Source organism: Silurus aristotelis (genome assembly GCF_946808225.1).
Source record: "Silurus aristotelis genome assembly, chromosome: 16".
NCBI lineage: Eukaryota > Metazoa > Chordata > Actinopteri > Siluriformes > Siluridae > Silurus > Silurus aristotelis.
Genome location: NC_139589.1, coordinates 10,244,106 through 10,270,259, shown reverse-complemented (window position 1 = coordinate 10,270,259; position 26,154 = coordinate 10,244,106). Strand labels below are relative to the sequence as shown.

The following is a 26,154-nucleotide window of genomic DNA, read 5'->3' as shown; positions in this document are numbered from 1 at the left end:
CATTCAACAAAATTTAACAAGTCTCCTTTCACTGACGCCCACAAACATAACTCTTTTAGAAGCCTCACAATTACCCTCATAATGCATTTCGGTGCATTTTTTTGTTTTGCATTGCAGTTTTCCTGGGGATTTGAAGTGAAGGTAAATTGTAAAAGAGTGTTTGCTGACCTTTCCTGAAAATGTCCAACTTTTCTTAAAAAGTCTGTCTTGTAAATGTTATCGTTAGTGTATCTGTGGCCAAATCAAGTTTGTAGTAGATGCTGGCAGCCGTGTTTGGACACCTGCTAGGGGGCTTTGGAATTGACAAATCACATTCTGATGGTTAAAGCAACAGCTCAAGGCAACATTGAGTTTATATTAAAAAAACAAACAAAAAGCTCATACTTGGTGTTGCAGCAGCAGCAGTAGCAGCACCATACTCGAAACAAATGCTCTGAAATGAAAAGAATGGACTATTGAAAGGATTGTATACATATGTATTTTATACATATTCTTGGACAAAAAAAATATTAAAACATAAGTTAGTGTTTCTGTTCAGCAGAAAAGGCCTTACTGGCCCTGACAGACCACCACTGATTCCATTACATTTTAAAAATCATGCAGTTAATTGCTTATTTGAAGTGAATATATAAATTACATGAATTGAGAACCTGTCATGAGATCACAATCGTAGCTCTGCAGTTCTTGCGAGAGTTTTTACGGAGGAAGTTTTCACTCTGCACATATAACAATTGAAAACTCTCCTTAAAAGCATGTGATGGCCTCAGGACAAAAGTCTTCAATTTGTTTCTAGTTAATACGTTGTGTTTTCTCTCCCATCAATTTTTTTTTTTTATTCCAATTCCTTTACTATTATGATAGCAGAAAAAGGTTATATTGTATTATTTAATAGAACATTGTAAAAGTTAACAACATGCTGTTGCATAAGTTCAATAAAACACTCCAGGGCATGATGTTCTAAGAAAGTATTATATGGCCTCTAACATTAGTGCCATATATCACTTCAGTCTGTTTACTGTTGTTAAATAGTGTCCTATACTGTCATGCTACAGTAAACCCATATATGTGATAACAGTGCACAATTACTGTTTTGTGATTAATGTTTAACATTCCTCATGATATAAAAAGTGAAACAATATTACCCAGAGTTAAATACAACACACAAAGATGTATCAGATCAGAGAAACTGAGAAAGAAACTGATGATGTGGCTTATTATAAAGAAAGAAACTGCATGTCAAAGCAGCATCTGTTTGAAAGAGTGATGCAGTTACAAAAAATACCTCATTCTTACTGACACCAGCTTTCATTCAGTTGTAGTGTGCAGAATATGAGCAGGACAATGTTTTTGCAGTTCACATTTAAATCAGTGAATGGACAATGCAATAGAAACCACATGTTGTACAAACATTATCCATTTTAATCTTAAACACACCACATACAGCCAAACATTTCTTACAAAGTTGCCAGGATGTTCAGTGAACCTGAAATTGTGAGATGAATAATTAGTGGTGTTGCACTTATATATGATATATGAATATAGTTCTTGAGCTAAATTATTTACAGTATGATTTATTTAAGACATTTGGTATTCATCACATTCTCTTTGTTGGAAAAATATTTATTCCATGTTTCCTCAAAGAAACTCTTATGTTTGTGTAAATTGATGTAAACCGAGACTGATTTATGTAGTTCAGTTCAAGTGAGAACAACTCATGCGATTATAACCCTATTTTCCAGCAACAGTGCAATATTTAAAATGCACACTGTGGCATGATTGTTGGTGATCTCCTGGGAGTTTTTTGTTAAATAGTTGCAATAAAGGACAAACACCCAGTAAATGGCATTTCTGGGGACCGGAACACCATGTCAATATAAAGGATTAAGGAAGAGTGGCCAGAATGGCTATTGTAACTCAGATAGATATTCTGTACAATTGTGGTGAGCATAAGACAACGCAAAAATGGCCAACACATTAATCCATAAAATGGATAGATTATAACAGCAAAAGTCCACATTGGGTTCCATTTTTGTCAGCAAAAACATGCCAAGGCTGCAGTGGGCAGGGGCTCGCAAATACTAGACAGCCAAAAACATAACCTGATGCAATAAACTTTATATGATCAGAACTTTTCCAACATTGTATATTCCTGCACTTGTGCTATCAATGGTGGCTGGTGGGGGTGGTGTAATGGTGTGCAGAATACATTCTTGGCACACTTTGAACCTGTTAATCACAATTAAGCATTGAATGAAAGAGCAACTGACAATCGTGACGAACTGTGTGATGAAATCAAGGCAAAGTGGACCAGCATCTCAGAGGAATGCTTCGGACATTTTGTGGAATCCATGCCATACAAATGTGAGGGGGAAAAAAAATCAGGCCTCTCTATCCAATATTTTTATAATGTTATCATTTACCTCCCCATTTACCACAGTTGGTCTGGGGGAACCACTTACCACTTTATTACTTTGTGTTTGGTTGTTATCTAGGAAATATATAGGTTTTCCATTTACTGATAGTTGAGACTAGTTGCTTTGCTTGGTAGGATATTCTCATGAAGTCAAAAACCTACAGCATTTCCGCGCCCCTCGCTACCGTAAAGCATAAAGTACGCTCGCACCAGAAACTGAAAAGTAAAGGGAAATGAGCTTGTCGGATGTGAGAGCGACCTGGAAACAGTCCAGATGATCAGAGGCAGTCTGGAAGCGGACCAGTGGTGAAAACCGAACCGACGTTTATAACTAGGTAAAAGAGCATTGCTTTATTCACTTATACAAATAGTTTTATAAGGAAATGTGCTGTCATACAGTTGTACATGAAGGTAGAACGTTTCATAAGCTTCTGTAGAACTCTAGATCAGAGGTCTGCAACCTTTTCTTTATTAAGGCCCAGTTTACTTTTAATAATATATTCGCGCACCGGGTTTGTGAGATACAAATCCGACCTGTAAATTTGGATCGCGGCTTTTTAAAAAGCAAAACGCACATGAAATAATAGTGTCGTATCTGTAAACATTTACCCCAGAAGTTGCGACCGGGTAGCAACTCTTCCAGTGACCTGTACTGGGTCGTAACCCGGTGGTTTGGATCTGCTCTAAATCTAGTGAGACTAATCTGTCTTTAGTTTTTGCTTGAACAAAAATGAAATGCATCCAAAAAAATGTATATCAGGCATGCAGGTTACTTTTACAGATTCCTTTGGGAATAATAAAGTGCTGTCTGTCTGTCTGTCTGTCTGTTGAATTAAACGTTTCTTTATTCTTATGTTTGATTTGAACTTTACCTGAAGGGCTTGGACCTGTATCTGCTGCTGCCACATGAGAGCCTGTTTGGATAACTGCATACAGGGGCGTAGATTACTCGGGGGACATGTGCCCTGCATTTTTTTTAATAAAAAGTTAATTCGTCCCCCTCACTTTTTTAGTGGAGGGGAAAAAAAAACAGGTAACACTACACATTTCGTCCCCCCACTTTTGAAATGATGGCTTCGCCCCTGACTGCATACATATAAATGTTACATAGATGTCCCCAAACTTTAGATATAGATGTCCCCAAACTTTAAGTAAACTTGAAGTAGTCATGGTTCCTCTCATTTATAATTTGATAATACAGGTAGTCTCCAATCAACGATGGCTCTATTATAACTTTAAAATATCGCCACATGACCCAGCCTACCCAGGAGTTTAAATAACGTTGAACAGTATGGGGTAGTATACTGTAAATTGTTAACAATTTAACAAATTACAGTAGCAAAACAGAGCAATGTACAGTACTATTCTGTAAAAACTATATACAGTCTAATTTCGCTGCTATGTTTGCCTGCCGCGAGAAACTTTAAAATACTTTTACAATTTAGTCGTATCGCTATCATCATCATAAGATCGTAATATGTAAGTTGAACCATTGTAACTTGGGGACCATTCGAATAAATGAATGAATAAATTAATTAATTCTTAATTTTTATGTCAGTGTTCTGTAGTAAAACAAGAAACAATCCAGTTTATTGTACAGTGGAGTTCAATGTCTAATACAGTTATTCAGTGGCTTCTATTCAGAGACATAAAACTTGTCTTTATTTTTATCAAGTTTTTCTATTTTTTCACTTCTAGTGTTTGGGTATCTCTGGTTAAACAGAAAATACTTTGAATCATCTGCTCCTAATAGATTAATCAGAGGCTTTGCAGAAAAATGGGTGTAGGCAGTACAACAATATGTGATGTCCTGAAAAAGAAAGAGACCACTACTATAATGAACTGCACTTACAGGTTGATTGTTTAAACAATTAATAAATCTTTATATCTGCTCCTGGTTTAAGCTCAAACAGTGTGAAAGCTGATCACTTAATGACCATTAATACTTTGTCCAGTCTCCTCTGATACGATTGGACAGGCAAGGCCAGTTGATACATTTTTTGCTGTAGACTGAAGATATTTGGGATGGAGAAGAATGAGTAAATATGAGAAGAGAGTTCAGAATAGTAGCTTTTATTTTCTGGTATTTGTATTTAGATGTTTTGTACAACATAGAACATTTTATATTAAACCCCTCGATTTCTAGGTGAGGAAAATTGGAACATGTGACTGACAAGGGTTTCTTGTTAACCAGGTATGTCCTGTTAGACTGATAGTTTAAACAATAAATAGTTTTGAACATCTGCTCTTAGAAGATGAATAAGAGGCATTGAAAAATATTGGGTGTAAACAATACAGCAATTTGCTATTTACTGAAAAGAAAGAAACAACTGGTATAATGAACAACAGACTCTGAATGGGTCAGACAAACAATTCAGCATTGTTCCAGTCATTATAACTTAAAGTAGTCCTGGTTCCTCTCATATATAGTTTGATTTTATATATATATATATATATATATATATATATATATATATATCTGTAATTTCTCAACTAGTGCAATTATATTTTAGTGTTCTTCACCTTGTACCTTGTAGTACAAAAATAAACAATTCAGTTGTTTCACTTCTAGTGTTTGTGCATCTCTGGTTAAAAAGATAATACCTTGGAACATCTGCTCTTAGTAGATTAATCAGAGGCATTGCAGAAAAATGGGTGTTGTCAGTTCAACAATATGTCAAGTCCTAAAAAAAGAAAGAGACCACTGGTAAAATAAAAAGCACATACAGGGTGTTTCTAGTTGCCAAAGTGTGCCATGTTAAACTGGTAAATTGCCATTGTTTAAACAATTAATAACTTTTTATATCTGCTCCTGGTTTAAGCCCAAACACTGTGAGAGCTGATCACATACCTTCTTCACAAGGCATTGAAGAACATTGGGTGTAAACAACTGGTATAATGAACAACAGACTCTGAATGGGTCAGACAAGACATTCAGCATTGTTCCAATCATTATAACTTAAAGTAGTCATATATATATATATAATAATATATAATATTTTTTATATATATATATATATATATATATATATATATATATATATATATATATATATATATATATATATATATATATATATATATATATATATATAATCTGTGTGTGTATGTGTGTACACATAAAACATTAATCTGTAATCTGCTTAACTAGTGCAATTATATTTTAATGTTCTTTAGTGAACCTTGTAGTACAAAAAGAAACAATTTAGTTTATTGTACAGTGGAGTTCAATGTCTAATTGTCCTTATTTTTTAAAAGTTTTTCTATTTTTTCACTTCTAGTGTTTGTGGATCTCTGGTTAAAAAGAAAATACCTTGCAACATCTGCTCTTAGTAGATTAATCAGAGGCATTGCAGAAAAATGGGTGTTGGCAGTTCAACAATATGTGATGTCCTAAAAAAGAAAGAGACCACTGGTAAAATGAAAAACACATACAGGGTGTTTCTTGTTGCCCAAGTGTGCTATGTTAAATTCATTCATTCATTCATTTTTTCCCGCTTATCCGTAATTCGGGTCGCGGGGGCAGCAGTCTAAGCAGGCCCCCGCCTTCGACTGCTGCCCAATCCTCACAGCACCTTCCCTTACGGTCCCTCCTGCAGGTGGTGAGCCCACGGGAAGGCTATGTTAAATTGTTTTTGTTAAATTGTTAAATTGACTCAAAAATAAAACCGTGTTGTTTAAATCACAGAAAACGTCATTGCAGCTCACATGAAATGATAGCGCCAAAATAAGATTGCCTAGTGACATTACATTCAAGTATGACTGCAGTTTCAAAACACAGAATAAAGATACTTACTTTAAACGATGAAGTTTGTCATGATCTTGTGCTGCACGTTTGATTGACGATCAAAATGGCGCTATCATTCCAGCTCGCGTGCTCCAACCACCAAACCAACATGTGTGCTTGTAAATTTACATCTGCATATCCAGTCAACAGTTCAAATCAAGTTGGTCAGACAATTTTTGAACCAACTTATTTCCACTTAAATCAACTTTTTACATTTAATTGTCCAATAAACTAATAGATAATAGTCGTACAACTTTTTGCAAGTTTTTTTATGTCCTGTTAGACTGATAGTTTAAACAATAAATAGTTTTGAACATCTGCTCTTAGAAGATGAATAAGAGGCATTGAAAAATATTGGGTGTAAACAATACAGCAATTTGCTATTTACTGAAAAGAAAGAAACAACTGGTATAATGAACAACAGACTCTGAATGGGTCAGACATACAATTCAGCATTGTTCCAGTCATTATAACTTAAAGTAGTCTCTGGTTCCTCTCATATATAGTTTGATTTTATATATATATATATATATATATATATATATATATATATATATATATATATATATATATATATATATATATATATATCTGTAATTTCTCAACTAGTGCAATTATATTTTAGTGTTCTTCACCTTGTACCTTGTAGTACAAAAATAAACAATTCAGTTGTTTCACTTCTAGTGTTTGTGCATCTCTGGTTAAAAAGATAATACCTTGGAACATCTGCTCTTAGTAGATTAATCAGAGGCATTGCAGAAAAATGGGTGTTGTCAGTTCAACAATATGTCAAGTCCTAAAAAAAGAAAGAGACCACTGGTAAAATAAAAAGCACATACAGGGTGTTTCTAGTTGCCAAAGTGTGCCATGTTAAACTGGTAAATTGCCATTGTTTAAACAATTAATAACTTTTTATATCTGCTCCTGGTTTAAGCCCAAACACTGTGAGAGCTGATCACATACCTTCTTCACAAGGCAGAAGAGAAAGTTTCACAGTATACTGTTCAAAAACACTTTAAAATCATGAATATATAAGCCTCAACATTCAGCAGCAAGAATTGGAAATCCCAAATTAAAATCCAGTACAGAGATAAGCCATAAGCTATATAATATAGCTATAGCTTTATATATATATATATATATATATATATATATATATATATATATATATATATATATATATATATATATATATATATATATATATATATATATATATATATATATATATATATATATTAATATTAGTTATATAAGCTAATACTCACCTAAAAATGTGGTGTCAAGTGCCATGTTCTAAGATCTTTATCCAAAATAATAGGAACAGGAATAGAAATCTGAACCTTTGTTTAATCATCTTATATGCTTTTCATCTTAGACCCAAATGTCATCAGTGTAGTAAAAAGAACAGAAGTGGCTTTATTGTTCCAATAGTTTTGAAAGGGACGATATAATCCTTGTTTCTCTACCGAGAAAACAGTTTACATTAAACTGCTTAATGTTTTTGACAGGATGTTTTTCTTTGATCACATTTTATTGGAATTACACTAAATAATTCACTAAAACACTAAATCTTAAAGCAGCAAATAACAGCAGCATGAAGTTTTTAGTCACTGTTGTGGTTTTTAGCGAATGTTTCATGCATTTGTAGACCAATGCATATTTTTTTATTTTCTTTTTAAGCCTGTTAGCTTGCTACCTTCCTCTGTTCCATTCTCTTTTTATAGCATTTATCTACTACAACAGTAATTACCGGTAATATAAAAATCTGATGCTGAATCTTCTGTTTTCAGGTAAAAGCATTTGAAGAAATGGCAAACAGTGAATCAGTAAGTGTTTCCCAGATGTGGCAAGCAGACCCACAGAGAACAACCTTGTTCAGAAAAGAGCAAAGTGGCGTCAATTACAGAATCCCAGCTCTAATCTATATTAATGACGGCCAAACATTTCTTGCGTTTGCTGAGAAAAGAACATCGTCTAGTGATCATGATGCCACTTTGCTGTTTATGAGGAAAGGAACACGGCAGGATGGGACCATTCAGGTAAATATGCTGGTATAAACACAGCTTATTATGTTTTAACATTGTATTTCTTTGAAAATGTAAAAGCAATTTTTTCCTTTTCAGTGGTCACCTGTTCAGGAGCTTAGCACAGCTTGTTTGCCAGGACATCGCACCATGAACCCATGTCCGGTGTATGAGAAGGAAACTAAGACTCTCTTTCTGTTTTTTATCTGTGTGGTGGGTAATACCTCGGAGCATCACCAAATTCAGTCCGGTAAGAACAAGGCTCTGCTGTGTTATGTCACCAGTAGTGACAATGGGCAAAATTGGAGCAGCACAAAAGATCTGACAGAAAGTGTGATTGGAGGTGAGATTAGAAATTGGGCCACGTTTGCTGTTGGACCTGGCCATGGCATTCAAATGAAGAGTGGCCGACTCATCATTCCTGCTTATGCCTATTACATAAACAGGAGTGATGATAAACAACCACATACAATTTCCCAGTCTTTTGCATTCTATAGCGATGATAAAGGGGCCACATGGAAGTTTGGAGAAAGAGTAAGCACTGAATCTTGTGAGTGTGTGATGGCAGAGATTATAGACAAAGAGAGCAGGAGTCACTTATATTGCAATGCAAGACGCACAAAAGATTGTAGGGTTGAAAGTCTGAGCGAGACCAATGGAAAAGCTTTCGGGACACCTCAGTTTTCACAAAACCTAGTAGAAACCGGAACTGGCTGCCAGGGTAGTGTTTTGAGCATTGCAGTGCCTTCCGAACAAAAGTCAACATCAAACACTGAGAACTGGCTCCTTTTTTCTCATCCAACTGACAGAAAAATGAGAATGAATCTTGGGGTGTATTTAAATAAATCTCCTCTTAGTGGCTCTGGTTGGAGCAAACCATGGATCATACATCACGGGCCCAGTGGATACTCAGATCTGAGTATATGCGAGCAGCCTGATCGTTTTGCCTGCCTCATGGAGTGTGGGAAGAAAAGTGAGCTTGAAGAAATAGCCTTTGTGGAATTTTCTCTCAGTGATCTCTTGAACATTCAGTAGATAGAATTACATGCATGTGATAAATCGAATTGTTGAAAAGCACTTAAATCAGAATAAAATTCTCATCATGGTTAGAATTCAGTTTGTACAGCACTTAAAAAAACAAACCACAACACACCTTCTCAAATTTAAATATGGATATAAATTCCTACAGAGTAACCAATAGTGGAACCTAAAGTGGGCATTTTCTAATGCAGAATGCATCTTGCTGTGGTTAACATTGATACAGTACTATTTTTATATTGCTTATGATATTATAATGCTTCAAAGGTATGATTAATATTAATGTGCTGCTCCACTGCACTCTACTGATGTTTAGGCATTTGGAGAATATGGTTATTCTAAAGGTTAATTACATTATTTTTTTTGTGAAGGCATTTAGACTTACAGGAGTGTTATGCTTGCTTTTCTGTTTATTTTTTTGCACATTATTAGTTATTCAGAGTATTACTAGTTTTCAGATGGCAAAACTTTAGTTAGTTAATAGCTAACTGTGATTCATGCCAACAAACAGAAAAAAATCTATATAATAAAACAATGTTAATTTAAAGTGAATGTTTTTGCTTTGTTTTTGAAAAATATATTATGCATTTAATTATTTTTAAAATAAAAATGTTTATATAACCCTGGTTTCTGGTTTACTGTGCATGAATATTGCTGTCTGTGATTGGCATTAGATTGTAATACAGGGTCCATGTTATTTCTGAAGCTATATCCATGAAAGGTTAAGTCATTTGATATCGGGAAGTAATTTCAAATTCCATTAGCAGTATAACCACTTGGCCTAATGTATGAGCAAGACCCTTCATTTGCTGCTAAGTTGTGTAAAAAGGAGATACTTGTATTCATGGGCATGTCCCCAATGCCATATGTCAATGTAAATGTTATAATATGAACTGGTGCTTGAAGTATATGTGTATATATATATATATATATATGTGTGTGTGTGTACACATAAAACATTAATCTGTAATCTGCTTAACTAGTGCAATTATATTTTAGTGTTCTTTAGTGAACCTTGTAGTACAAAAAAAAACAATTTAGTTTATTGTACAGTGGAGTTCAATGTCTAATTGTCCTTATTTTTCTAAAGTTTTTCTATTTTTTCACTTCTAGTGTTTGTGGATCTCTGGTTAAAAAGAAAATACCTTGCAACATCTGCTCTTAGTAGATTAATCAGAGGCATTGCAGAAAAATGGGTGTTGGCAGTTCAACAATATGTGATGTCCTAAAAAAGAAAGAGACCACTGGTAAAATGAAAAGCACATACAGGGTGTTTCTGGTTGCCCAAGTGTGCTATGTTAAATTGTTTTTGTTAAATTGTTAAATTGACTCAAAAATATAACCGTGTTGTTTAAATCACAGAAAACGACATTGCAGCTCACATGAAATGATAGCGCCAAAATAAGCTTGCCTAGTGACATTACATTCAAGTATGACTGCAGTTTCAAAACACAGAATAAAGATACTTACTTTAACAGTGAAGTTTGTCATGATCTTGTGCTGCACGTTTGATTGCCGATTAAAATGGCGCTATCATTCCAGCTCGCGTGCTCCAACCACCAAACCAACATGTGTGCTTGTAAATTTACATCTGCATATCCAGTCAACAGTTCAAATCAAGTTGGTCAGACAATTTTTGAACCAACTTATTTCCACTTAAATCAACTTTTTACATTTAATTGTCCAATAAATTAATAGATAATAGTCGTACAACTTTTTGCAAGTTCGATTTTTTTATGTCCTGTTAGACTGATAGTTTAAACAATAAATAGTTTTGAACATCTGCTCTTAGAAGATGAATAAGAGGCATTGAAAAACATTGGGTGTAAACAATACAGCAATTTGCTATTTACTGAAAAGAAAGAAACAACTGGTATAATGAACAACAGACTCTGAATGGGTCAGACATACAATTCAGCATTGTTCCAGTCATTATAACTTAAAGTAGTCCTGGTTCCTCTCATATATAGTTTGATTTTATTTACAGCAAATTACAGATTTTATATATATATATATATATAATCTGTAATTTGGTCCCCTGGTGGTCTAGTGGTTAAGATGCAGCGCTCCGACCGCTGCAACCCGGGTTCGATTCCCGGTCAGGGAACCATCCCCAGCCACTCTTAGTGCCGGTCCCAAGCCCGGATAAATTGGGGAGGGTTGCGTTAGGAAGGGCATCCAGCGTAAAACATGTGCCAAATCAAACGTGCGGAGGATCCGCTGTGGCGACCCCTAACGGGAGAAGCCGAAAAGAAAGTTTAGTTTATATATAATCTGTAATTTGCTCAACTAGTGCAATTATATTTTAGTGTTCTTCACCTTGTACCTTATAGTACAAAAATAAACAATTCAGTTGTTTCACTTCTAGTGTTTGTGCATCTCTGGTTAAAAAGATAATACCTTGGAACATCTGCTCTTAGTAGATTAATCAGAGGCATTGCAGAAAAATGGGTGTTGTCAGTTCAACAATATGTCAAGTCCTAAAAAAAGAAAGAGACCACTGGTAAAATAAAAAGCACATACAGGGTGTTTCTTGTTGCCAAAGTGTGCCATGTTAAACTGGTAAATTGCCATTGTTTAAACAATTAATAACTTTTTATATCTGCTCCTGGTTTAAGCCCAAACACTGTGAGAGCTGATCACATACCTTCTTCACAAGGCAGAAGAGAAAGTTTCACAGTATACTGTTCAAAAACACTTTAAAATCATGAATATATAAGCCTCAACATTCAGCAGCAAGAAGTGGAAATCCCAAATTAAAATCCAGTACAGAGATAAGCCATAAACTATATAATATAGCTTTATATATATATATATATATATATATATATATATATATATATAGTGAGGAAAATAAGTATTTGAACACCCTGCTATTTTGCAAGTTTTCCCACTTAGATCCCACTTAAATCATGGAGGGGTCTGAAATTTTCATCGTGGGTGCATGTCCACTGTGAGAGACATAGTCTAAAAAAAAAAAATCCAGAAATCACAATATATGATTTTTAAACTATTTATTTGTATGATACAGCTGCAAATAAGTATTTGAACACCTGTCTATCAGCTAGAATTCTGACCCTCAAAGACCTGTTAGTCTGCCTTTAAAATGTCCACCTCCATTACATTTATTATCCTAAATTAGATGCACCTGTTTGAGGTCGTTAGCTGCATAAAGACACCTGTCCACCCCATACAATCAGTAATAATCCAACTACTAACATAGCCAAGACCAAAGAGCTGTTCAAAGACACTAGAGACAAAATTGTACACCTCTACAAGGCTGGAAAGGGCTACGGGGAAATTGCCAAGCAGCTTGGTGAAAAAAGATCCACTGTTGGAGCAATCATTAGAAAATGGAAGAAGCTAAACATGACTGTCAATCTCCCTCGGACTGGGGCTCTATGCAAGATCTCACCTCGTGGGGTCTCAATGATCCTAAGGAAGATGAGAAATCAGCCCAGAACTACACGGGAGGAGCTGGTTAGTATCTTAAATGTATAGGATCTTAAATGTGTAATATCAAAAGGCCTAAATTCATGTTATTCAGCAATGGTGACACTCCTGGAGAGGCCAAAGTTAATTACTGAACCGCCTGGACAGATCGTTCTCTTTAAGCAAAAGTGTATGAGAAGGCTTTAATGTTATCTCAAGGCTACAGGGAGACTGGCGCCGTGTTCTTAAAACAAATATAAAATGTGGTCAAGGATGTATATCCTTTTGGGAGGCGACCTCTGACCCGTTCACCATATAGGAGGAGGTACAGGAAACAGGATGTGCTTTATGTTTATGTTCTGGGGATGTAACCCCTGGAAACATCTGGACACTTCAGTCAGGACAAAGACAGGCTTTTCTTTACGTTCAACATTATTGTACAGTAAGCTCATATGCATCTCATTTACATTAAGAGGAGGACCCGGGAAACGGGCAAGCATTTAATGTGTGTGTAAGCATGGATCTGGAGTCAGACTTTGAATCAGAGCGTGCTGACTCCAGGCTTGACCGGAAGGCCTGTAAAGATGCTATATTTCTGTGCTAAATAAAAATCATTATTTACACGAAATACGTTGTCTAAGAAGAGTCCTTCCAGCCGACAACTACACCTCATCAAGACGACGAAATATACAACATTTCCTGCCGTCACGAATCCTGGGCGTGTTGCGGCCTTCTCAGCTTCGCGGGTCTGCTCCGACGACTGCTCCCGGATCTGTCCGGCCGGCTGAAACGGTGAGTGTTTGGGGTTCCGTTTATCTGCTGTTGGGTCGCACCGTTAAGGGCCTGTGTGTGGGTTGTTGAGTGTTGTGTTGTGCTTGTCGGTTCGGGTGGCTCTCCGTTCTAAATTTTTTTTTTTGCACTGCTGGGCAGCGCAAAAGGGGGGATTTGACTGTAATGATGTTTTTAGGAAAATTAAACGTTGAATTACAATAGAAAAGAAGTGAAGTAAAAAGTTTAAGAGATAAAAGGAACAGGAATAAAGAGAGAAGTGAAGAAAATAAGAGTTGAAGCTGAAGTAAAAAAGCATAAAGGTGATTGCTTTTGAGAAACAGTTGAATATGGTAAAAAAGTTAAGGAAATAAAGGAAAACAGGAATATAAAGGTTGAAATAAAAAGGGAAAAGTAAGAATAAGGTTTAAAGAGGAAGCCGCAAGATTTGGACAAAAACCCTCAGGGAGGTGACATTTAAGTCAGGCCACAAAACCTGGGCATTCACTAGGTGGATTTAAGGTCAGTTCTGGGAACTGGATGATGCAGAATTAAAATTCAATTGAAGTTCCCACTCTGACTAATTAGCTGACGAGCTAGGTGATGATGCAACTGTCATTTGAATTTCTGCATATCAATAAGGTAGCAAAAATTTAATAAAGGAAGGAAAATAAAGAGAAAATAGAATAAAGGTGCGGCAAAATAGCATGCTATAAGTTTGTATGACTGAGTAGACTATAGTGTATGTGGAATTTGTGTGTGTGTGTTGAGGAAAACGTGTGCACTTTGAGGAAAAAAATAAAAATAAAAAAAAAAAATAAATAAAAAAATAAATAAAGGGGAACTAAGTGTGTGTTTGTGCTTGAGCGTGTGCGCTCAGCTGCGAGTGAAGTCCCTCTTTCTCCGCTGTGGGCGAACCCCCCCCTCTGCTTTTCTGTCTCTCTGCGTGTGAGGGTCTGCGCTCCGCTGCGGGTGGGCGGGACCCCCTCCCTTTCTCTCTCTCTGAGTGTGTGTATGTGCGTTTAGCTAAAAGAGACCCCCTCCCCTCCCGCTCCGTGTCTGAATTTTTGTGTGTAAGGCTGCAGCCGTGTGTGTGCGTGTGAGATACGTTCTAGTAACTATAAGGATAATATTTATCTTCTATTAAGAATAAAACAATGAGCCTCATTACATGAGAGGACTGAATCTGTTAAAACTTATGAGCTTCCTTCGGAAGACCTTTTTTCTGTTAAATAACAAAAGAAAAGATAAAAACAATGAGCCTTTTTGAGAAAATGTTTTGTGTATGGCCAAATAACTTTATGAGCCTTTTTACTGAATGAACAAAGATATCCCTACAGTGAGACAAAACACTCCCCTGCCCTGAATGAATAATATAATTCCCAAAAAAGGACATTTTCAAGTAGAGAAATTAATGAGGGTGTGTGTGTGTGCGTGTATGAGCAACTATAAAGTGATTATTGTATATGTATATGTATTGTTTGTGAGTAATACTGATTGATAAAAAGTTGGGGTGATTATTAAAGTAAAGCAAATCAAAGTTTAAACAATAATGATGTTTAGAGGTTAAAAGGAGATAGGAAATCTGTAGAGTATAAAATCTTAAATGCTGATGGATATTGTGTGTGAATTATATTGAATTATATGTGGTGTTAGCTGTGGAGAACTAAGAAAGGATCTAAGGTCCTGTCTGCCTCTCTTGTTGAATCTTTGGTGTGTGCGCGTTGCTGAGACAGTTGCTCAGAACGTCACACGGATTGAGGCCCGCGACCGGAGCAACATGATAAACGCATGGCTTCTGTTTGATTAAGGCCAGTGCTGTTTTATCCAAAAAAATAAAAAATAAATAAATAAAAAAAATACATTTTTTAAATGCTTGGATGTGTATTTGAACATATGTGTGCGTATTCAAATATCTATTTTTGTTACTGTGCGGTTTGATCTCTCAGCTTGAGAAGTATCGCAGTGAATTACATTTTGTGTGTGACCTTTGTGTTATGCAGTTTAAAGGACACTTGGCAACGGACTGACCAGTCATGGTGTTTAACTAGTTAATGAGGTACAATCGTTTGATTTGAACTCAGTTACAAGTTGTTGATGCAAGTTTTACAATTGGTTTATGGGGTTTGCTGAAGTCAGTTTTAAGTAATCTTTAATTTGGTAGTTGGTATCAATTTATGCGTACAAAAATACAGACAGTTGTAATAATGTCGAAAATAATTACTCCTGTAGATGTGGTATGCGAACAAGTTTTTGTGTAGAGAGGTTATAAGTAGGTGGGGACTTCCGGATCGAATATCCTCAGATAATGGTAAAGAGTTTGTGGATAAAACAGTCAAATTAATCTTACAAAAGTTGGGAATTAAACAGCGTCTTGGAGCAGTGTACCACCCACAAAGTCAAGGAATGTGTGAAAGAATGAATGGTGTTTTAAAGAATCGCATTGTTAAGATCTGTCAGCATACGGGTTTAAACTGGGTAGCAGCGCTTCCGTTGGCACTGATGGCGTGTCGATCAAGTGAGCTGCGTGATTTGCATATGACACCTCATGAGTTGCTAACGGGAAGACGGATGCCGACTCCTTGTTTGCGTACCAGTGGGAAAGGTCCAAGTCTAGCACTTTTGGAAGACGAAATGCGAACTTATGTAACATATATGGTCAGCTTACATAAAAAGATATCCACATATGTTTTTGACAGGCAGAGGAAAGACGAGGCGCAGCAGAAACTTGATGAGCAAAAGAGCACCACAGTGCAACCCGGAGACAAGTTGTTTGTGAAAGTATTTAGAAGAAAGTGGTATAACGACCAGGTCAAAGGGTCTCCAACGTAGTATCATTTATCACATTGTGTTAAAGCACCAAAAGAGGAGATAACGTGTTCCCAGAGTCAAGATGTTGAAGGTTCAAGAGAATTGGAAGAAGGTATGGGTGAGCATACAGCAGGAGAAGAGATGCATGACAATAACCAGAGTCAAATCCCAGAAGGGGAGGTTGTCTGTGATATGGGCAATATTGATGATGCTGTGTACGCTTTTGATGATGCCAGAAATGACAGTACAGCTAACGGACAGGAAAGAACATTTGGGGACATTGATTTCCAGCAGGTTCCCGAATCAGCAGAGCCTGTGGCGGTGGAGAGAAATGCGTCACAGGTTTAGAAGGACTGTAACTCAACTGCAGGAGAATCAAGAGAGACAGCTGACAGAAGGAGTCCGAGACCGGCTCGGAGAAGGGTTAGACCAAAACGATACGAGAACTAGAGCCCATGTGCCTATAGTTCCTCAGCAGATTGCTACAACACCCTCTCCTCTGAAGGTTGTTATCAGAGCTAAGTTAGGGAAAGCGGTTGTTCTTCCTTGTCAATGTGGAAGATGGAATGTTGGTAGTACTAATCCTCCTAAGTGGAGGAATAATCGTGGTGAAGACGTGTTGTTGACAGGACCCGAATTTGAAAGTGTGCCTCGCGATCAAAGAAAGTATTTTTTGTACAATGACATGAAGTTGGTGAAGATGCAGACGGATTGTTCACTAGTCTTGCGTAATGCTACATGGGAAGATGCAGGTGAATATGTGTGCACTTATTTAGAACCAGCATTTAAATTTGTGCCAATTCTTAATTATTGGGAGGATGATTATGTAACGCGTAAAGTGACACTTGTGATAAAAGGTTTGGAACCTAGTGGGAATGTCGCGGATATTACAAAGATTCAAGATCAATCTAATGCAATAACTACTCCGAGAACGAATAATTGTCAAATGGAGCTCGTTACAGTAGTGCTGGGTACAACTAAGAATGTTGATACACCAACCCAGACTACTACTTTGTCACAGATAAAGCTTGTCACTACAGCTCTGGATACAACTACGAGTGTTAATACATCAACCCAGACTACTCCTACTTTATCTACGATTGTAAAAGAGTATAATGATACAACAGTGCCAATACCTTTGATGCCTGTGAAGTTTGTAAATATAACACAGGCGCCGGACATAGTGACCTTAGAGTCGACAGAAGTGTTAAATATGACTCAGGAACCTATGTTGAAAACAAAGCCTACAGTAAATGGTAGTGAAGAGACTTTTGAAGCCGGGAAACAGATGTGGGATGAGCATGTTGTAGCCTCAGTTGAGATAACTCAGGAAAATATATTAGATACAATGAGTGAATATTTTAATTCTACTCAAGTTCGTACTTTGCAAAAGAGAGACAGTGACTGGAAAGCATATGGTTTCGATTCATCGGTGTTACAGATTGCTGACCCCTGGGCAGGTAGGAACTTATGGTTTCAGCAAATAACTCATTCTGTTAGATCAGTTTGAAATTTGAATTGTCCATGTGTGGTGAAAGTTTCATCACCAGGCACATGGCCTTCGATCTTAGAAACGGTGCCAGAACCGCTAACTTCTAAGTGTCATTATTATGCATTATCGTGGCTATTGTTTCAGCAGCAGGCACCAACGGATAGATTGATGACTTGGTCACGCGTTCTGTTTACACCTAAATTCGAGTGTGCATGGCTGGGAGGATTACCTTACATGAATTTACTAGGTCAACATGAGAATATATTAACAGCAGTCCCTGAGTCGATGGAAGTGACATCTGTGAAAGTTGATGTATGTTTCTGTTCAAATGGAACGTATACTAGTTCGGGGATGTTTATGGGAATATCTGATTCTGACAGTTATTTGATGAATCTGGGCCAACACCGTAATAAGAATATTAGTAAATTATATGAAGTGAAGTTTCATGCACCACATCAGAAATATAGTAAAACTTTGATGGTGAAAAATCAAGATTTGCCTGGAAATGTGACAATAGGAAATTTTGAAGACATTTGGTGGGTTTGTGGTGATAAGGCATATATATTTCTGCCTTATGGATGGATAGGATGCTGTTACATGGCAAAACTGAAGCTCCCATATGAGGTTTTTACAGTACAGAAAGGAGACGGCCCTGATACAAATCAGTCAAATGTGGTCCCTAATAGGAGGAAAAGAGCATTGGCACAGTTCCATAATTTGGAGTCATACCATTGGAGAATAAGTCTAGGAGAAAAGTGGGGTATAGGACTGTTCCCATGGTATGGTGTGACATTTTTAGCTGATCATATTGATAATATCACTTATACATTACAGCGTTTCGCCAATGAGACAATAAGGGGATTTGATTTTCTGTCTAATACTCAAAGAAGTCACAGATTGACCCTGCTAAAGCATGACATGGCGTTAGATTATATATTGGCCAAGCAAGGTGGCCTATGTGTGGCTTTGAACTTAACTGGTGATGCATGTTAGATGCACCTTGATCCCCGATTCTTCTAAAGATGCACCTTGATCCCCGATTCTTCTGATAATATGACTAGTGTTATAGAGGCATTGCGAAACATACGGGATGCCTTCGGTCCATCTGCAGGAGCCGAATGGTCTGCTAATTCTTGGTTGCAAGACAAATTAGGTCCGGTAGGTGCGGTCCTGGTACAGATTTTTATGGCAGTTATCTTATCGTTGTGTGTGATGTTTTGCTTTTGCACGCTGTTGCTGACCTTTGCGAAAGCAATGATATTGCGATGGGTTGGAGTTGTGATGCCTGGGGACGGTACTCAGATGCCGCTGCTGCGAACAGCAGATGTAGATGGAATAGAATTAGATGGTGAACTGATGGAGAAGTATCCGTTTTGATATTAGTTCTTATTGTGATTCTTCGTGTAATTTGACTATAAGCTTACTTTTTAATAGTTTTCCCCCTATACTGTGTTCGGGTAAAAGGGGGGAATGGAATGTGATATGATTCATTTGTCGCCTGAGAAGACGATACTGGTTGGTTTTTTTTTCCTTTTCTTCTCTCCAAGGAAACAATATTGGGGGAGATTTGAAGGCTCGGAACGAGGAATGCTGTAAATCTACACATCGGCGACCCCATACTGAGAATCAACGCAGTTGATTATAGTATCTTAAATGTGTAATATCAAAAGGCCTAAATTAATGTTATTCAGCAATGGTGACACTCCTGGAGAGGCCAAAGTTAATTACTGAACCGCCTGGACAGATCGTTCTCTTTAAGCAAAAGTGTATGAGAAGGCTTTAATGTTATCTCAAGGCTACAGGGAGACTGGCGCCGTGTTCTTAAAACAAATATAGAATGTGGTCAAGGATGTATATCCTTTTGGGAGGCGACCTCTGACCCGTTCACCATATACGAGGAGGTACAGGAAACAGGATGTGCTTTATGTTTATGTTCTGGGGATGTAACCCCTGGAAACATCTGGACACTTCAGTCAGGACAAAGACAGGCTTTTCTTTACGTTCAACATTATTGTACAGTAAGCTCATATGCATCTCATTTACATTAAGAGGCGGACCCGGGAAACGGGCAAGCATTTAATGTGTGTGTAAGCATGGATCTGGAGTCAGACTTTGAATCAGAGCGTGCTGACTCCAGGCTTGACCGGAAGGCCTGTAAAGATGCTATATTTCTGTGCTAAATAAAAATCATTATTTACACGAAATACGGTGTCTAAGAAGAGTCCTTCCAGCCGACAACTACACCTCATCAAGACAACGAAATATACAACACTGGTCAATGACCTAAAAAGAGCTGGGACCACCGTTTCCAAGGTTACTGTTGGTAATACACTAAGACGTCATGGTTTGAAATCATGCATGGCACGGCAGGTTCCCCTGCTTAAACCAGCACATGTCCAGGCACGTCTTAAGTTTGCCAATGACCATTTGGATGATCCAGAGGAGTCATGGGAGAAAGTCATGTGGTCAGATGAGACTAAAATAGAACTTTTGGGTCATAATTCCACTAAACGTGTTTGGAGGAAGAAGAAGGATGAGTACCATCCCAAGAACACTATCCCTACTGTGAAGCATGGGGGTGGTAGCATCATGCTTTGGGGGTGTTTTTCTGCACATGGGACAGGGCGACTGCACTGTATTAAGGAGAGGATGACCGAGGCCATGTATTGCGAGATTTTGGAAAACAACTTCCTTCCCTCAGTTAGAGCATTAAAGATGGGTCGAGGCTGGGTCTTCCAACATGACTATTACCCGAAGCACACAGCCAGGATAACCAAGGAGTGACTCTGTAAGATGCATATTAAGGTTCTGCCGTGGCCTAGCCAGTCTCCAGACCTAAACCCAATAGAGAATCTTTGGAGGGAGCTCAAACTCTGTGTTTCTCAGCGACAGGCCAGAAATCTGACTGATCTAGAGAAGATCTGTGTGGAGGAGTGGGCCAAAATCCCTCCTGCAGTGTGTGCAAACCTAATAAAAATCTACAGGAAATGTTTGACCTCTGTAAAGGCTACTGTAACAAATATTAACATTGACTTTCTCAGGTGTTTAAATACTTATTTACAGCTGTATCATACAAATAAATAGTTTAAAAATTATATATTGTGATTTCTGGATTTTTTTTTTTAGATTATGTCTCTCACAGTGGACATGCACCTACGATGACAATTTCAGACCCCTCCATGATTTCTAAGTGGGAGAACTTGCAAAATAGCAGGGTGTTCAAATACTTATTTTCCTCGCTGTATATATATATATATATATATATATATATATATATATATATATATATATATATATATATATATATATATATATATATATATATATATATATATATATTAGTTATATATATTAGTTATATAAGCTAATTCTCACCTAAAAATGTGGTGTCAAGTGCCATGTTCTAAGATCTTTATCCAAAATAATAGGAACAGGAATAGAAATCTGAACCTTTGTTTAATCATCTTATATGCTTTTCATCTTAGACCCAAATGTCATCAGTGTAGTAAAAAGAACAGAAGTGGCTTTATTGTTCCAATAGTTTTGACAGGGATGATATAATCCTTGTTTCTCTACCGAGAAAACAGTTTACATTAAACTGCTTAATGTTTTTGACAAGATATTTTTCTTTGATCACATTTTATTGGAATTACACCAAATAATTCACTAAAACAATAATCTTAAAGCAGCAAATAACAGCAGCATGAAGTTTTTAGTCGAATGTTTCATGCATTTGTAGACCAATGCATATTTTTTTATTTTCTTTTTAAGCCTGTTAGCTTGCTACTTTCCTCTGTTCCATTCTCTTTTTATAGCATTTATCTACTACAACAGTAATTACCGGTAATATAAAAATCTGATGCTGAATCTTCTGTTTTCAGGTAAAAACATTTGAAGAAATGGCAAACAGTGAATCAGTAAGTGTTTCCCAGATGTGGCAAGCAGACCCACAGAGAACAACCTTGTTCAGAAAAGAGCAATTTGGCGTCAATTACAGAATCCCAGCTCTAATCTATATTAATGACGGCCAAACATTTCTTGCGTTTGCTGAGAAAAGAACATCGTCTAGTGATCATGATGCCACTTTGCTGTTTATGAGGAAAGGAACACGGCAGGATGGGACCATTCAGGTAAATATGCTGGTATAAACACAGCTTATTATGTTTTAACATTGTATTTCTTTGAAAATGTAAAAGCAATTTTTTCCTTTTCAGTGGTCACCTGTTCAGGAGCTTAGCACAGCTTGTTTGCCAGGACATCGCACCATGAACCCATGTCCGGTGTATGAGAAGGAAACTAAGACTCTCTTTCTGTTTTTTATCTGTGTGGTGGGTAATACCTCGGAGCATCACCAAATTCAGTCCGGTAAGAACAAGGCTCTGCTGTGTTACGTCACCAGTAGTGACAATGGGCAAAATTGGAGCAGCGCAAAAGATCTGACAGAAAGTGTGATTGGAGGTGAGATTAGAAATTGGGCCACGTTTGCTGTTGGACCTGGCCATGGCATTCAAATGAAGAGTGGCCGACTCATCATTCCTGCTTATGCCTATTACATAAACAGGAGTGATGATAAACAACCACATACAATTTCCCAGTCTTTTGCATTCTATAGCGATGATAAAGGGGCCACATGGAAGTTTGGAGAAAGAGTAAGCACTGAATCTTGTGAGTGTGTGATGGCAGAGATTATTGACAAAGAGAGCAGGAGTCACTTATATTGCAATGCAAGACGCACAAAAGATTGTAGGGTTGAAAGTCTGAGCGAGACCAATGGAAAAGCTTTCGGGACACCTCAGTTTCCACAAAACCTAGTAGAAACCGGTACTGGCTGCCAGGGTAGTGTTTTGAGCATTGCAGTGCCTTCCGAACAAAAGTCAACATCAAACACTGAGAACTGGCTCCTTTTTTCTCATCCAACTGACAGAAAAATGAGAATGAATCTTGGGGTGTATTTAAATAAATCTCCTCTTAGTGGCTCTGGTTGGAGCAAACCATGAATCATACATCACGGGCCCAGTGGATACTCAGATCTGAGTATATGCGAGCAGCCTGATCGTTTTGCCTGCCTCATGGAGTGTGGGAAGAAAAGTGAGCTTGAAGAAATAGCCTTTGTGGAATTTTCTCTCAGTGATCTCTTGAACATTCAGTAGATAGAATTACATGCATGTGATAAATCGAATTGTTGAAAAGCACTTAAATCAGAATAAAATTCTCATCATGGTTAGAATTCAGTTTGTACAGCACTTAAAAAAACAAACCACAACACACCTTCTCAAATTTAAATATGGATATAAATTCCTACAGAGTAACCAATAGTGGAACCTAAAGTGGGCATTTTCTAATGCAGAATGCATCTTGCTGTGGTTAACATTGATACAGTACTATTTTTATATTGCTTATGATATTATAATGCTTCAAAGGTATGATTAATATTAATGTGCTGCTCCACTGCACTCTACTGATGTTTAGGCATTTGGAGAATATGGTTATTCTAAAGGTTAATTACATTATTTTTTTTGTGTAGGCATTTAGACTTACAGGAGTGTTATGCTTGCTTTTCTGTTTATTTTTTTGCACATTATTAGTTATTCAGAGTATTACTAGTTTTCAGATGGCAAAACTTTAGTTAGTTAATAGCTGACTGTGATTCATGCCAACAAACAGAAAAAAATCTATATAATAAAACATCAATGTTAATTTAAAGTGAATGTTTTTGCTTTGTTTTTGAAAAATATATTATGCATTTAATTATTTTTAAAATAAAAATGTTTATATAACCCTGGTTTCTGGTTTACTGTGCATGAATATTGCTGTCTGTGATTGGCATTAGATTGTAATACAGGGTCCATGTTATTTCTGAAGCTATATCCATGAAAGGTTAAGTAATTTGATATCGGGAAGTAATTTCAAATTCCATTAGCAGTATAACCACTTGGCCTAATGTATGAGCAAGACCCTTCATTTGCTGCTAAGTTGTGTAAAAAGGAGATAATTGTATTCAAAGGCATTTCCCCAATGCCATATGTCAATGTAAATGTTATAATATGAACTGGTGCTTGAAGTATCCCAGTTTTGAACAGCAAAAGTATTACATCCCAGTATATTCCAGCTTGCATTTTAATTAATGAATCAAATTTGGATGTGTGTGTGCTCAGTAAGCTTTTCTATCTGGAATGTAATAAGCACCCAAATCTTGAGCAAATCTGATATAACTTTTAATAAATAGCTTTGGTGTGAAATGTACCAGAGAGAGTTCTTGAATTTGGAAATACATCATAGTTATGAAACATAATTGAATAACTTGCTTTCAGAAGATTTGCTTTAAGTTTTATAAATGTTATCATTTAAATATATATATTTTTTTTACTTGCAAACAGACCCTCAGCACTTTAGTCAAAGTTTATTATATACCTTGCTCTTATAAGCTGATAAAGTTAATACACCACCCAAAGGGTAATATGTCAAAGGGGCAATTCCTAGAATTTTTTTCAAAATGTTACTCTTTGGAATGCCAAAGATATTTAGAATAATTTTATTTGTTTTGTTTTTTTTCATTTATATAATCATGATACAATAGTGATGGAAACGAAATACAAAACAAACAAAAATATTCTAAGTAAGTATAACAGTATGCAGGTCCCCTGGTGGTCTAGTGGTTAAGATGCAGCGCTCCCACCGCTGCGACCCGGGTTCGATTCCCGGTCAGGGAACCATCCCCAGCCACTCTTAGTGCCGGTCCCAAGCCCGGATAAATTGGGGAGGGTTGCGTTAGGAAGGGCATCCAGCGTAAAACATGTGCCAAATCAAACGTGCGGAGGATCCGCTGTGGCGACCCCTAACGGGAGAAGCCGAAAAGAAAGTTTTAAGTATAACAGTATGCCATATTAAGCAGATTGGAGTTGCATCTGATGTCATACTTTAAGGCATTTGGCAGATACTCTTATCCAGAGTGACTTACAAATTATCCATTTATATAACGTGCACATGAATGTTAAGGGCCTTTCTCAAGGGCCCAGCAGTGACAGCTTGGTTTAGCTGGGATTTGAACTCTCAAGCTTCTAAACAGAAGCCTGATACCTTAACCACTAAGATTAACCTGCATCTGTATTGTCGACTGCATGTCAGGCAAAAGCAATTTTCTTTTATTTAAATGTTTAAGTACCATGCTACAAATAAACAAGAAAAAAAAAATCCAACATCTCTGTCATGAAGCCAAGAACAGAAAAGACAACAATGCCAGCTACAAAACTAGTAGAACCATTAAGCACACACAGCAGAATACCATCTCTACAAGGCAATACACATATCAGGAGCCAATATACTGCAATGCAATCCATAAAACTGGAAATGCAAAGCTATGCATGTATGATCTTTCCTTTTGCAGCTCACCTGTTGGTACAGTTGGTTTTATGACTACTGTAGCTTGCGAAAACAATTAGGTCACCAGTTCTCAGGCAGTAGGAAATTTGTATTGTGTGAATTTGAATTTTTTTGCAAATGTGCCACATTCAACATTCTAGATTTTATCATTGTCTGTCTTGTTCCAACTAGTGGTAAAAAGACTTGACATGCTTCTCTACCTGGATGTCTGTGAGATGTAAGGGTTGTAGATACACATAATACTTCATACCCTGCAGTACATCAAGTAAAGTTAGACTTTTTAACAGCAGCACTAACATCATTACATATACAGTAGCAAGGTTGCTATAATATTCCCTAAAAAAAAATACCCTGTTACATTAAAGTTTAATTAAGTTTAATTTACTTAGGGTCTCAATATATGTAAACCTTATGGATACCAGAGGAAAGACTGAATTATGTGGAAAAATTATTTTAACTAAACATGACAAATTTGAATAGCTATTTGCACAAACATAATCCGAAAATTTACACGAGAAGCTGTGATATTTTTTGGTGCCCTTTTGACAGTCATAGTGTTCAGATTGGATATTATTTAAACACAATTCACTAGTGGATACAGAGAGGATCACAACAGAAGACACGGTACATCATCAGTATATATTAAAATGAGAGTCTGTGAGCAATAATATGATTATCTTTAGAAGGGGCATATGGGAGGGGTTTTTATTTTATGCTAATTCTTAATAAATATGTTTTGTTTTCTTGATAGGAAATCAATATAAAAATGCACATATCTGTGTATTTGTACATTTACATATCTGTAATTTGTATTTTACCTGTGTTCCAGACATTACCACAGCTGATCCAATGTAACTGGGAGCTTAAAGATACATTGAGGTAAAAAAAAGCCAGAGACAAAAGAATTTTGTAGCACAGACAAGCTTTTGGAACATTTTTATTGATAATGCAACAGGAAAACACCTTTTTAAGAAATTTAACCTAGACATGGTTCCTCATTAAAAAG

The 26,154-nt window shown here is 36.7% G+C and overlaps 1 protein-coding gene across 3 annotated transcripts in view; it reads left to right on the top strand.

The window, feature by feature from the left end:
• LOC310739200 (sialidase-3-like) overlaps nucleotides 1–23,552 on the top strand; it is a 161,078-nt gene extending 137,526 nt beyond the window's left edge. The window contains exons 1-3 of one of the 3 annotated variants that reach the window (XM_083564920.1): nucleotides 2,623–2,748; nucleotides 21,650–21,898; nucleotides 21,983–23,552. In XM_083564920.1, coding sequence (XP_083421046.1) covers nucleotides 21,668–21,898; nucleotides 21,983–22,765 — 1,014 coding nt within the window. In that variant the 5' untranslated portion in view covers nucleotides 2,623–2,748; nucleotides 21,650–21,667 and the 3' untranslated portion in view covers nucleotides 22,766–23,552. Of the gene's footprint in view, nucleotides 1–2,622; nucleotides 2,749–7,993; nucleotides 8,243–8,326; nucleotides 9,892–21,649; nucleotides 21,899–21,982 lie in introns of those variants that run through there. The other 2 variants (XM_083564918.1, XM_083564919.1) reach the window with 2 other exon arrangements.
• The last annotated feature ends 2,602 nt before the right edge of the window (nucleotides 23,553–26,154 follow it).